This window comes from Oryzias latipes, chromosome 14, assembly GCF_002234675.1.
Source record: "Oryzias latipes chromosome 14, ASM223467v1".
Classification (NCBI taxonomy): domain Eukaryota; kingdom Metazoa; phylum Chordata; class Actinopteri; order Beloniformes; family Adrianichthyidae; genus Oryzias; species Oryzias latipes.
Window position 1 is genome coordinate 28371716 of NC_019872.2, and position 13856 is coordinate 28385571.

The 13856-nt window shown below is 40.6% G+C and overlaps 1 protein-coding gene across 2 annotated transcripts in view; it reads left to right on the top strand.

Moving 5' to 3' along the window:
• LOC101157477 (Krueppel-like factor 8) overlaps positions 1-13856 on the top strand; it is a 72673-nt gene that overhangs the window by 53063 nt on the left and 5754 nt on the right. For both annotated transcript variants that reach the window (XM_023962654.1, XM_023962655.1), the window contains exons 3-6: positions 2702-2938; positions 3025-3259; positions 9676-9787; positions 13042-13181. In XM_023962654.1, the coding sequence (XP_023818422.1) occupies positions 2702-2938; positions 3025-3259; positions 9676-9787; positions 13042-13181 (724 nt within the window). The remainder of the gene's footprint in view (positions 1-2701; positions 2939-3024; positions 3260-9675; positions 9788-13041; positions 13182-13856) is intronic.

Genomic DNA, 13856 nt, shown 5'->3' on the forward strand with positions numbered 1-13856 from the left:
TAGATAGTCTGGATGCATGAAAGTAAGATGATTTTTCTTTTATAGAAAGAGTTTCCGTCCATTTCCTGTCATGTCTTTCTCTGCTTGGGTCCAGAGAGGTTTCCAGCTATCCGCCAGATTCGGTCTCTTTTCTCAGAAATGTTATCGGAGCTTTGGTGAGCTGAGCAGAAATGGAAAATTACAAGAGTGAGTGGGCAGAGACGCCGCCACGGAGGGATGAGAGGGTGAGGCAGCAAGGGTGTGGTTGGTGGAACGCACAAGAGATGCTGGAGGAAGGGAGGCGGGGGTGTGAGAGAAAAGGTGACAGAGGTGTGGTTCCGAGAGAAAAAGGAAGACGAAAAGAAGGGCGGGTGGACGGCAAGGTGGGGTTGAAAGGATGGGTAAATTGGGAGGGATAATGAAGGGAGTTGGTGGTAGGTGGGGAACAAGTGGAAAACATGGAGTCAGCTGATAGCTCCCAGTTTCCATGGCAACGCTAGCCCTTTCCCACCCACTCTCTTTCTCTCCCTTTTTTCCTTTTCTCCCTTGCCTCACCCACTCCTTTACTTCTTTCACAGTAAATTTTCTTTTCAGTTTCCTTTTTTTGCTTCCTGCTTTTTCGTAATCACTTTATGGCTTTTTTCCCCCTACCTTTTCAGTTTTTCTCTGCCTGGCTTTACTGTTTGTGAAAGCTCATTCAGTTCCACTGAACCTTGGCCAAATGTTTGCTGTATGCATTTCCTCTCCTTTCACCTTTTCTCCTCCCTTCTTGTCTCCTCTCGTCTCCCTCTTCCTTTATTTATGATGTCAAAACAGTTAAGGATGAGAACTCGGTGCAAAACGTTCCTGCACAGCCTCTGCCCTGGAATGGCAAATTGCATTTAACAAAAAGGGAAAATAAACGCCGGCCACAGCCTCGAAATGTCAGAAAATGTTTGGGAAACAATTTCTCAAAACCTTTTCCTCAGTTTTTGACTGTAAACTGAGGAAGAGGATGCACCTCTTATTTGCATGTTTGCCGGTTTGCTGACAGCTTAACGGGAAGGTCTTCCTCCACCACTGAAAGCTTCAAGCTCAACGGAGCAACCTGATAAATGGGTGTAGCAGATCTCCACCCTTTTTCTCACCCGGAGCCAAACGGCGCTCAGCTGAACTGGACAGAGGCCAGCTGGCTGGCCACCTAGCCCTTCCTCTTTTTGCTGCTCTCTCAGTCAGTACCAGCTTCTCTTCATTCCCATGCAGCCCCTCTGTCTGTCTCACTTTCTCTCTCCCACAGCGAGCCACACAGCTGCCATTGTTCCCTGTACTTTGGCGCTGCATGGCGGCTGAGGCCTGGCTCAGTAGAGAGGCGGTCGGGGTGCTCCTTTTGCTGTGAGGAAGCTGAGGAAAAACTGGGGCGCAGAGTGTGGAAAAGACTGATGCAGGCTGGCTGAGAGTGTTTATCTGGAAGGAAGCATCTCCTCAAAGCAAACATGAACGCTTCTATCAACTGAAAAAGGAGGCCAGGCAATGAAAGAAACATGTTTGGGTCTAAGCTGCTCACAGAAGTGTTTCTGAACCAGAAACTGATGCTGCAGCCTTCAGTTTGACTGAAGGGGGGGTCTCACATGTAGACATCGGGTTTTAAAGTATTACTTGTGCAAAATGGATCAGAATTAAGTGCTTTGGATACAAGATTTTATGCTGTTTTTACTCTTTATAAAAACATTTCAGCCTTCTGACTTAAACCTTGAAAGATGCGTCCACACCATTGACTGTAAATGAGACCTGGACTGAGTGTCCCCTTCCTCACTCCAAGGCGCCAAAATCCCAGAGACTTTTATAGAGAAATAAACAGCTGTTACTCAGTCATTCTATTGGTCAGATCAACCATTCTTGATCTGAGACCTTTTTTAACATGTTCTGGATAATCCTCATTTTTTGTCATGATAGTTTTCTATAGTATAAATTACAAACTGACCAATCAGATGCCTCTGTAAAAGTAGGTGGAGCCTGCTGGCCCCCAACTTTAAATAAATTGTTTGACATATTTTGTGTGGCTCGCTTTCAAGTGGTAGGGGTTTTAACTTCCAATAAGCTCACTCCTGATTGGCCAGAATGGTCGCCATTGAGATGTTGACTTACTTGGACCAATCACCGCTTACTGAGCTTGTCTGCCTCCAACATGGCGGTGTCCGTATTGCAAAAAATATGGCGACTAAGTTGACTTCATTTGTAGCCTGAAGTAAAACATGATGTCACAATGGGTCCACACCAATTTTTTTTTTTGTTTAAACTGAAGGAGAGCCTTTGTCTTTATTTGTGTTTTTATCTATATGTTAGAAAAGTTTTTCATCTACATCACTGGATGACTTTTTTGCAGTAACTAGTGTGGACCAAAAAGTTAAACTGAACATAGACGGCTTCATCTTTGTCTCGGTCCACAAATCAATGACATAAAACCACCAAACTTCTCCAAATTCTTATCTTTGGTGGTCGAAAACATCATTTTAAATCATTTTAATAACAGAGACGTGTTGTTTTTCTCAGCAGGAAATGCTTCAGTGTGAACGTCGTCCCAATTTTTGCTCATATAATTGATTAAAAATCAGGAACTTTGTTCTTTCCTCCCAACATTGAGACATTTGGAATAAATCCACCAAGGCTCAACGTGAGGCTATTTTTTAAAGCCCTTTTTCTGAAACTGTCTTCCGTCCTTCTTCTTTCCATGTTCTTTCTCCAGGCCGATGTAGGTGATGACTGCTCACAGCCAGCAGACCTAAAGGTGAAGTCTGAATGCAAGACAGAACCCAGTTCGCCTCAACCGAGCCCCACCGAGGACCAGACCGAGCCTGTTGATCTGTCGCTCAACAAGCCACGCTCCTCTTCCACAGCCAATCCGTCGCCCGGCGCTGCTGTGATGCAGCCCAGCCTGCCTGCAACGCCAGTCCCCTCTGCGGTACAATCCATAGGCTCCATGGTAACAACACCCTCTAATTGTGCAAATTGTGAATGCAGCAGGGTTACAGAACCCAACTCTAACCTGCTGCTCTTCCTTTCATGTAGGTCCTCTCTCCAGGCTCCATCTTAGCCACACAGGGTGCAGGGGGTCAGCAGATCCTCCATGTCATCCACACAATCCCGTCGGTCACCATGCCCAGCAAGGTCGGTCAGTTGCAGACCATCCCCGTGGTGGTGCAGTCGCTGCCTGTCGTCTACACCACCGTGCCTCCTGATAGCGTCGCCACAGCAGCCATCACAGTGCCACTCATAGGCAGCGACGGTCGCTCAGAAGGTTCTGGTGAGTGCTTCAATAAGTCATGCTAAGACATGCTAAAATATGCTAACTGTGTCTCTAGTGTCACTACTCCAACCAAATATCTTGGAACAGGAAGTGGAATTATTTCAAAACTTATTTAACTAAACTTTCAGAATATTTGCATCACATATCAGTCAAATAACCTGCAGAACTCAATTGGTTAACTTTTTTGTTTGCTTTGACCTTAAAATCTACTTCTAGAATGGAGACAAAAAGGCTTTTGCCATCAAATTTACCGCACAGAGTTCCTTCTATCCAAACATTTAACACTTCATTCTCTGTAGACCTTCGTTTCTCAGTCTCGATGAACCCAGGAAGCCACGTCTCCATCCTCTCACTTTTTGTGTGTTTAAAAAAAAGGGATCGATTGATTGATTAACCTGTTGATGCAAACGGTCGCAGAACAGATGTTCTCTCTTTAACATTTGTTTGAAAGTCAATCAAAGCATGTAGGTTTTCAATAATCAACCTCAAATCTTTAGGCAGTTGTTCAAAGGAGTGGAAGCCAGATTTGCCAGTTGGCCTAGGCGAATGTGTCTCTTCCCATCGGGGATTGCTTAGGGACATTATTCCACTTTCTGGAGAACCTGAAGACAGACAAACTCTGTGAGTGTAGAGAGGCACCAAATAAGAAAACCGTTCACCAATTTATCCTCAAGTTAGTATATCCAAAAACAGTAAGAGAATCAGATGGAAATGACTTTCTTAGATACTAGAAATATGTGTCATAATTCCACAAAGACAAATTTAGACAACAGCAAATGTGACCAAGATTAAAAGTTCAGCAAAACTGCAAGAAAGAACAAAGTATTGCTGAATTCAAACCAGAGCTTATTTTACCCCTAACACTACAATGGAAAAGTCAGGTCCCAACACGACCTGCCAGTTCCATTAGTAAAAGGGGTAAAAAGCTGTTTGGTTACGGCTTTAATCAACATTTCATGATGTGGTCAGTGTTGTTTAACTTAATCAGGTGTTCATTTTAGTCAAAAGACGACAAAACGAGGTTATCAGTCAGCCGTCACGGGTGGATATTTGTTCTTAGTTGGAAACATGATGGTGCAGCTTTAGTAGCAATAAATTTAGGGTTGCTGACGGTTCAGAAAACACCATTTAATTACTTCTTCACACGCTCCTTAGCAGACGGCTTTCACCCTCCTCTTCCTCATCAGGGGACTTCTTTTGAAATTGGTTCAGGAACTCTACTTCTTTTAAAGTTGGATTAAAGTCTTACCTGGACTTTTTTTATTTCATCAAATCCTGAAAATGCTGATTTTCTTTACAGAATAAAGTTTTTACAAATTTTGGGAAACTTTTAATTAGTCAAAACTTAGTTTAATTGGTCCACAGAATCCAAGATCAGAGACACACACAACAAATTTTACTTTTTCATTAAACCTTCTTAAATTAAGAAACTACTATCATCAGCAAACATTCAGACATTTGAATTAAGGAATGGAGCTTTATTTGTCAAATGCAGAATCAACACAAGGTCAACAATGCCATAAAATAGTTAAGATCAAAAGAACAGTTTGACTCGCTAAAAATAATTGAGCTGTACTTATAGAATGAATAGTAGTACCTTGCAAAAATACAGAGATATGAAAATTAATGAAAAATAATAACATGTTTTTTGTTTTTATATGATTTTGAACTATATTTTCTGAGAGTAAAGCCTTAGTCACATCAGGGTACACGTTATTGAATTGTCCAGGGCCATGGAGGGAGTGGCTGCATCATAAGGGGATAGCAGGTGTGTCTTGCAGTTCCTTTGAGACTCGTACAACCACCTGATGCGACAACATGAAAGTCCAGAGAACTTTGGGAGGTTAAATAAAGCAAAATTCTGTACGACACGCCTCCGTCTCACCTACTTCCCTCTTACTTACCCCTACTTGTTGTATAAGTGTAGACTATGACTACGGTTAGTGCTGAGGCCACAGAACTGTCCTCTGCTGGTGAGTAACCGGGAAATTTGCTTTGTTGTTGCTCTGTTCAGTGTTTTCACATTGACAGGCCCTGAATGTCGGTCTCCGCTGGCTTTAAACTTTAAACAGGTAACGCTGTTTAAAGTGTCCAGTGTCAGTTACACTGCTTCAATTTTATCAAACGGTCTTGCTTCAGTAACGACGGGTTTTTTGCAAAGTCCTGTTTTTCCAGCTACCGTTCTGATCTGAGAACAATTACACAGACAAGCCCTCTAGTCACATGACTGGGCTGATCCAGAAGCAGATATACAGCCACACGGTCGACTTTTACAGAGAGGTTGTCATCAAAGCCCCGCCTTTCTGATGATAGATTATTAGATGGGACAAAGACATGAATTTGATTCCCAACTCTCAAACACTTTTCTGGCTACAATGTGATCTCAAAAATAAAAAATCTACAAATTTCATAAAACGTTGCCCTCAACATTTTTATTGGACCTATAGATCTCATCAAAGCACAAAGTTCAAATGTTTATTTTACGATGACATAAATAGACTGACCGGAATGTGCACTTAGCCACCTAGTGGTCATGTGACAAACTGACCTTTTGCTTCCTAACCGGACAGGGTTGTTTAGGGTCACGCCATGTTTGAAAGTTATTTTAAACAGTCAGTGAATAGATAATTGTTTTGTTTATTTTTTATTTTTTACTTGTCCTGTCCAACATCTGGGCAGACATTGAGAGCTGAAGGCCTCTTGTGTTGGACATATTTTACTTGAACAAGAGGGGTTATATGAGTCAGTGAATAGATTAAATAATCAACAGAAAATGTAAAATTCTCTTCAAATTTGCTAAAATAAAAAAGGAAAAAGATCAACAACTAAATGATAAAAAAACAAAGTGACAGAAGTATTAATGTAAAAAAAAGTAGATGTGAAAATGAAGAAGAATTTAAATTTGTCGGAATATGTAAATGTATGGTTAGAGTTATATAAAAATGTAGGTACACTTTATCTGTTTGCGCCATAAATTCTAAAAAATTATATATTGTTAACTGTCAAAAATGGGAAAATATTTCAAGGGAAATACATTTATTTTGGTAGTTTTGGATTGCCTTAGACATAAAACACTTATAGAACTTTTACTTAAAATAGGGAAAGAAAACTAAACCCAAGATTTATTTTGGCTCCTCTAATTGGTTTGAATACATTGCTCTCATGCCTCTCTGTGTATTTTCTGTTGCTTTGTTGTTGTTTTTACCTTCTCAACGTTGAATTGGTACTAAATTGAATCATAACTTGTTTAAAAGTTTGGCTTTGTTATAATTTGTCCATCTAGTCTATTAGATGTCAAGAATCCAAGTGGATTGCTGTAATTCTCTATGGGGGTTGAATCTGTAAAATCTACATTTTCAGATTAAAAAGGGTAATTTCAGAGAATAAATGCTGTAATCTGAAATAATGTTAGGATTGGGTTTCATTAAGGTTTACGTTCATGCTGCTGTGAAATAGAGCAGTCTTTCAGGCTTTATTATCAGCACATCTAACAAGGAAACAGTGAATTCATATTTGTGGAAGTTTTTTGGTTCCTAATTTAAAATAAAAGAATAAACCCAAAAACTGTGGGTGTTTCAGGAAATAAATACCTTCCTTCACGTGTCATAGTTTGAATTTGGAAACACTATAACCTCAATTGATTTGAATTTCCAAGTAAACGTCTAATCTTGTCTAATCTTAAAATTGTACATTTTAGAGACTGATTTTCACATTCTGCAGACTCCATAAATTTTAATTATAGAACAAAGATTCATATTAAAGCTATATTAAAACCTCAAATAACTCGATCTGTTGGATTTAATTTTGTAATTTTGAACTCTGGTTTGTTGAAAACGTTATTAAAAGCTGCTTTGGGAACGATAACGCCTGTCAGTTTATTAGGGCCAGCTCGGGTCTCATTAAAGAAGCAGAGTAGTTTGACGTGTTGATTCATGTGTTTAGATCAACAACAGGTTGATTGTGGTTTAGTTTGAAACAAACCAAGTGAGGAGGCTTGTTATTCTGATCTGTTGTTTTCTAAAATCCTGCATGATATAAAAGTGTTTATTTTTTTTCTATTATTGCTTAGTTTAATAATGAGATTGTAGTAAAATTGTAATTTGAAGTTTAAAGTTGAACCTGGTGAACAGATGCTTTTCTTTTTTTTTTGAGTGAAATGAGTCTATATTGGGTGAGGTTGAATATGAGGGAAAGGCGGGGCGGTTTCTGCGTGACTTTGCTGTGGTCTCAGTGGGAGTTGGAGAGGTGGATGCAGACAGCGGGTGGATGATGTGGAGGTGGGCGGGGTCCAGCAGGAAGGATGAGGGAGGAGAGGGTGCAGGGATGGAAAGCAGAGGAGGCGTTTCTCCTCTGAAACCTGAAGGCTTTGGTGGTGTTGGTGGTGGTAGAGGGCTGGAGGTAATTGTCTCCAGAGACAAAGAGCACCCCTTCTTCTGCCATGTGACCCCCCCTCCCCACACCACCACCACCACACAGAGACTCCATCCAAATTCCTTGCATCGCCCTCCCCTCCCCGGTTTCTTCAGGCTTTGAACAGCACGTCTTCTGCATTCCTGCAGACGGAAAACACATGGGGGAGGGGGCACTTTTGTTTTCATTCATACTTTTTTTTGGACTTCACAAGTGCTGCAAAAAATATTTCCTGATCTTTTTAGTTTTATAAAGAACAATCAAGATTTTCATCAAAAACCCCAAAAATCTGTGCAGCTTTTTTGGAAAAAGTGGATTAATTTAATCGTAGAAAAACGTGTTTGATTGACTGTCAATTAATTGAAATAAGAGCTGCTTAATCTCCAATTTCAAACTTTGAGCTTTAGCACAATTTTTTTTCAAGAGATCTTTTCTGTTGTAGCTTTAAATTTGCACAACATTTTGTGGAAAAATGCTTCAGCAAAAAAGGAGTCTAAGGTGATATTTAAGTTCCACAGTAGTCCAACAACCAGCTTGTTTTCACAATTTTTCTTTCTTCCTGCCTTTTCAGCAAAACGTTTGTACCCTCCAAAACTGACAAAAATCCACAACCGTGCATAAAGAATTTTTGGCATTATTAAAATTACACACACATCTTAAGTCTTCAACCCCCCCCCCCCCCCCCCCCCCCTGAGTTTCGTTAACCTTTGACTTCAGAAGACAAGATGTCGCCATCTTGAATTTTCGAAAAACAAACCACCTTTAATACCAGCTACTAACTCCAGCTAGGGATTTCAATCTATTTCCTCCTACCTCCTTGAGCATCATTGAGAAGCTACTTGGAGAAAAAATATTAGTTCTAAAGTTTGAAGATTCTGCTAACAGCGTTAGCGTGGCGAGCTCGCCAAAAGGGGCATTGCTCAGTTGCTCGCACAATTTTTTTGCTGGAATATTATGAAAATTTGATACAGGAATCTTTGGCTCAAGCTGAACTAAATGATAGGAAATCCAAAAGTTTACTTTTGCAGAGTCTTCTAAAAATTACACAGACCTGTTTGTCATCCCCAGGTGACTAAAACATAAAATGTTAAAAGCCGCCATTTTTAAGAATTAAAAAAAAGAAATGTTTTACATACAGCTCTGACCAAGGAGGCAGAGGCAGAAGGGGAGGGTGAGGGGCGGTTCCTCAGCCAGGGAGGGCGGGTCAAAGGGGGTAGTGAGGGCGGCTTTTAATTCATTTTATTTTTAGAAACAGATCAAACAGAAGAAATGTAATTTAGCTTTAGAACTAAATCTCCCTAAAAAAATCCCATCCAGACGTTTAGGAACTCAGAAAACCTGGAGGACATTAACCAGAGCGTCCCGTCGCCTCCAGAGAAATGTCTTTTACTTAATTGCTAATTAGCATCTGTGAGTTTATTAACATCTGTTCACATTATTGTCCTCCTGCTCCGACTTTGTGAAGGAGAAGGAAAGTAGAGAGAACCAGAGGGGGCCAAAAAGTACAGAAAATTATTCAAAATAAGGTTTACTAACGAATAGAGGAAAAGTAAATGTGGAGAAAATATGGAATTAAAGAAATGCAGGAAAGAAAACACAAGAAAAAGAAAAGGCATGAAAAAATGAAGAAAACCCACAGAAAATAAAACAGGATGGAATAAAACAAAAAGCAGTGATGGTAATTTATTTTAAAAGACGCTTGCAATTATAAAAGAGGAATCAGATAGAAAACAAGAAACTACTAAGGAGGAAAGGTTTTTTATGGAAAGAAATGAGAACAAAACCCAGAAAGATGTGGATTTAGGTAGAAAAATTCAACCCCTTTTGGGTCCACAGCACCACCCCACTCTTTGTCTGGAGCAGGTTTCTCACATGTTTCCTCTGCTGCTTCCCAATCAACCTCCTGCAGGTCCATGCGCCCTGCTTTGTTTCTAGACTCATGGCTTGTTTCCAGATTTCTTCAAACCACTGACATCCTTCCTGTCACTTCTCTCCCACTCCAGTTCGTATTAAACCGGGTTCCACGTCTCCGGTGGAATACCAGAGCGACAGCGAGGCGGAGAGCGGGACAGAGTCCAGATCGCCCTCCCTGAGCGCCCAAAGCCTGGATGCAGGGTGAGTCACGGCGCTCCAGAACTTGGATCGATGGTTATGTCTGGCGTCTACAAAGAACCCTTTACAGACCAAACCTTTACTGTTATTCTATTGTCAGATATTCATATGCAGAAGTCTTCTCATGTGAACTGTAAGATTTATTACTTTCTGTATTCAAGCATAAAGAATATTTGGACACAAATTACAACAGATTCATGGGTTTTATAATGCTGTGTTTAATATAGCTGGTATTTCTGAGCTTCATGTATTTGTTCCTTCACGGTAGTGTTAAGCCATCTAACAAAGTCATGCACTCTGGATCATAAGAAACACTTATGGAGAAACGCCTGGCAGAGTTAACATATGTGATGCTTTATGTCACATAAAATGCGTCAAAAACCGAGAAAGTTTGTGTTTTTATTTGTTTATAAAAGGTTCTGGAACAGAAACAAAAGTGTAAACATGACATAATCCCGATCTTTCCAAATCTTTGCAAAACAAATACCATCTGTAAATGCAAATGAAAGGGTTTATTCATTTAAACAGCAAGATTTCCAGTTGATTTAATTGTCACACACCCTTCTTAAGACCATGTACCACTTCTTCTACATAAAATTTGCGCATCGATGCAGATGAAAACTGGTCATACGTGAATATTCGTGGAAATAGTGAGAAACGTTGTGGTTATTTATGTGAAAGCTACATTGAATTTCTCACCTTTTACATTCAAAGCACCGGGCAGATATGACATTGCATCAGCACCATGGTCAGCATTCACTGTGTCCTCTCGCGATGCTTTGTTTTAATTAAACAGTCGGATTCCCCAAGTCCGCACCACCTCAGTCAACCGCTAGGCGCCATTTTCCTCAACTTTTTGTCGTGCCATTTTCCTCAGAAAAGCTTGTCTCACTGGAACCTGTGAAAAAGCTGGTTCCGATCGGGATGCTGAATGAACCTAAGCCCCATGAGGTCATAAAAACAAGAACACACCAGATTTCACACCCGGAATATCTGCTGAGGCAGAAATTGGACACCAAATCGAGGAAGCCGCTGCTGAGGAGATCCAAGTACGCGTGTCCAGAGTCGCATCCACGCCTGGCACACACGGCTCCCTCCCGTGACCCACCTTCCATGCAGTGCTGGACACCACCCCGCGAGAGACCTGACCCCCCCATTCCAGCATGCCCAGACAGGGGGTCAGGTCAATTCTGTAATTTGTGCGCTCGAAACGCGATTTAAAAGTTATACATCGGTGGTACATGCATGAAAAGTCGGTTACGACATGCGTTGAACAGCCGTGGAAAGCTACACATTTGCGTATGCATCTTGCAAAAATCCTGCACAATTGCATAATATTTACTTACTAATTGTGTGTAAACTTGTTAAAATATACGTAAATTCCCAAAATTTTGAACCGCTCAAAACCGAATTCACACGTCACCCGATACCTCGATTTTTACACCTGCGCTCGTCTACAAATGACGAACGCAAGAAATGCGTATGAACGACGTCAATCATGCAGTAATCATGAAAATCCGAAATTTCATACGTGGAAAATGGGCAAATTCTGCGTGGTGGCTGTCTGACACTGCCTTTAAATACCTTTCCAAAGATTTGTAGACTCAGCTAGGCAAGAAAAAACATTTTAAAATTTAGATGGAAACGTTTTCAGTGGATTTCATTGTCACACGCCCTTCCTAGGGTGGAGATATTCAGCATCTTTTACTATGTTTTCCGCCCTGAGCTCCTTCAGAAATGCAAAGCTGATCGTGTTTTTTGACTCTTTGCTGCTCATTTTCCTCATCAGGATATTTTTAACAAACAAATTTGACCTTTGATTCACACAAAACCATCTTCTAAACTTTAGGTTTAAAAGCACAAATCGACATCACAACATAGAAAAGAAGCTTAAGGTTCAACAGTTGATAATTTTAGCGTGTTGTGTTTCTTTGCTGAACACTAAAGTGTTAAAGCGTGAGCTGAGGCAGGACTTGACCTGGTGGCGAAGCCCTGACGTGCCTCTGACCAATCGCCGTCCTCAACCATAAATCAGATGTCGGTAAAACCGTTGACAGGACATAAATACCAGAATCCATGCGTGATATCAGCTGACCATGGAGTCCATAATACAAGTCAGCAGGGCTGGCCAGAGAGAGACTAATGCGCAGCAGGGTTTTATGGGAAATTTGGTCTTAGTGTGGGTCACCTCCCTCGCCTGCAGGATCCTGACTAATTACATTACTGCAGTGCTGCCATGACTGGATCCTTGTATAAGCTTATATAATGCTCCGTACAGCAGAACACGCCGGAGACACCCAGATTATAACACAGGGACACAAGTGTGTGCACATTCATGCAGAAGGCGGCGAGCTTCCACACTGAAGATGTTTGGAACAAGAAACATTTGGAGGCTGCAACCTTTATGGGTAAAGTGTGAGAGGCTAATGGTCCTGTATGTTTGTGAGGACGCAGAGCAGGGCCACGCCCAATGGGTGTGGCTGCCTCAGCAGAAATTCAGGGTGTGAAATCTGGTTTATCGCTGTAATCTGGTGTGTTTGTGTGTTCTTGTTTTTATGACCTCATGGGGCTTAGGTTCATTCAGCATCCTGGTTGTGACCAGCATTTTTCACAGGTTCCAGTGAGACAAGCTTTTCTGGGGGAAAATCATTAAAGATCAGGTGTAAGTTAGAGTGAAGCAGAACACAGTAAAGGTCAAAGTTAGGCTGCACAAAAGCACAGACGGGAAGGCAACATCCCAGTAAGGATAGCTGCACAAACTTGTGTGTGCATGTGTTGCTGGGCAGGGCAGTCCCAGAAGTGGAGCATAAACAAGGTTACATAAGGCAGCCTGCCATCACACCTCTTACTAAACAGCCAAGGAAACTAAAGCACTGTGTTTTGACCTTCTATTTGAAATACTATAAACATATTTATTAACTTTAATAACTCATTTAAATCCACTGCTTTCAGATATATAATTTTATCCTCCATTTGACATAACAAAAATTAGCTTACATGATTTTTTAGAGAACAAAAATGGAGATGAGATTTTAGGTTTTTTGTTTAGCAAAATGAAGAAAAAGAAAACAATTACGGGTGGGATGAAACATAAAAGAGAAGGGTAATGCAGTTTGTTTTCTATTTCTAGCTCTCTGCTGCCCTCTGCTGACAAAAGATGAGAATAGATTTTTACCAGAATCTGACTGACTTTGCACCACAGAGCCCTTTTAGCATTTATTTATCAGTTAATGACCCTCTCCTCTGACTTGTTCCAGGTCAGTTATGGACTTGGAGCCAGTTGATCCAGATTCACTAGACCTCAAGAGGCGACGGATCCACATGTGCGACTATGAAGGCTGCAAAAAAGTTTACACCAAGAGCTCCCACCTCAAAGCCCACCGGAGGATACACACAGGTAAGACCGCAGATAGATAGATCGATAAATTGATAGATACTTTTATTTCTAATTTTTACATGTACAAGAAAACTTAATTGGTGCTGTTTGATATAGCAGCAGCCATTAATAATTAAAAAATACATAGACTTAAAAATACATGTCATGACCACAATGGAGCGAGTTTTAAAAACATCCAACATGGCACAGTTTTAGCTGGAAGTTGCAGTTGCATTTTGGAATTTTAACGCTTTTTAGCAATGTTTAAAAGCGCTTTTGGATAGAAACTGTTCTTAAGATGATTTGTCCATTGCTTTTTTTACTCATGTAACATCTGCCTGAAGGCAACAGCTCCAACCAAGGGTGAATTGTCTTTGAACATGTTCTGTGCTCATATCGTTTTTTATCTTTATCTTTTAATTTTTAAGAAAAAAGCAACAAAAACAGACAAACTGGTTTATAAATTAGAATTGCCTAAAGACAGGTATTACACATATTCCAGGTTTTCTTTTTTAGACTATTTTTGAACCTGTTGTGGGTGAAAACAGCCACCAAACCAGCTGCTTTTTATCTGAGGTTGGTTTGCTTTATAGTTTGCAGGGTAAATAGTTTGGGCTCAATAGGCTTCATTCAAAACCTTAACTTTACTTTTGTCGACTTCATACAAAATCCACCTTTACTGACAGCAAAAAAATG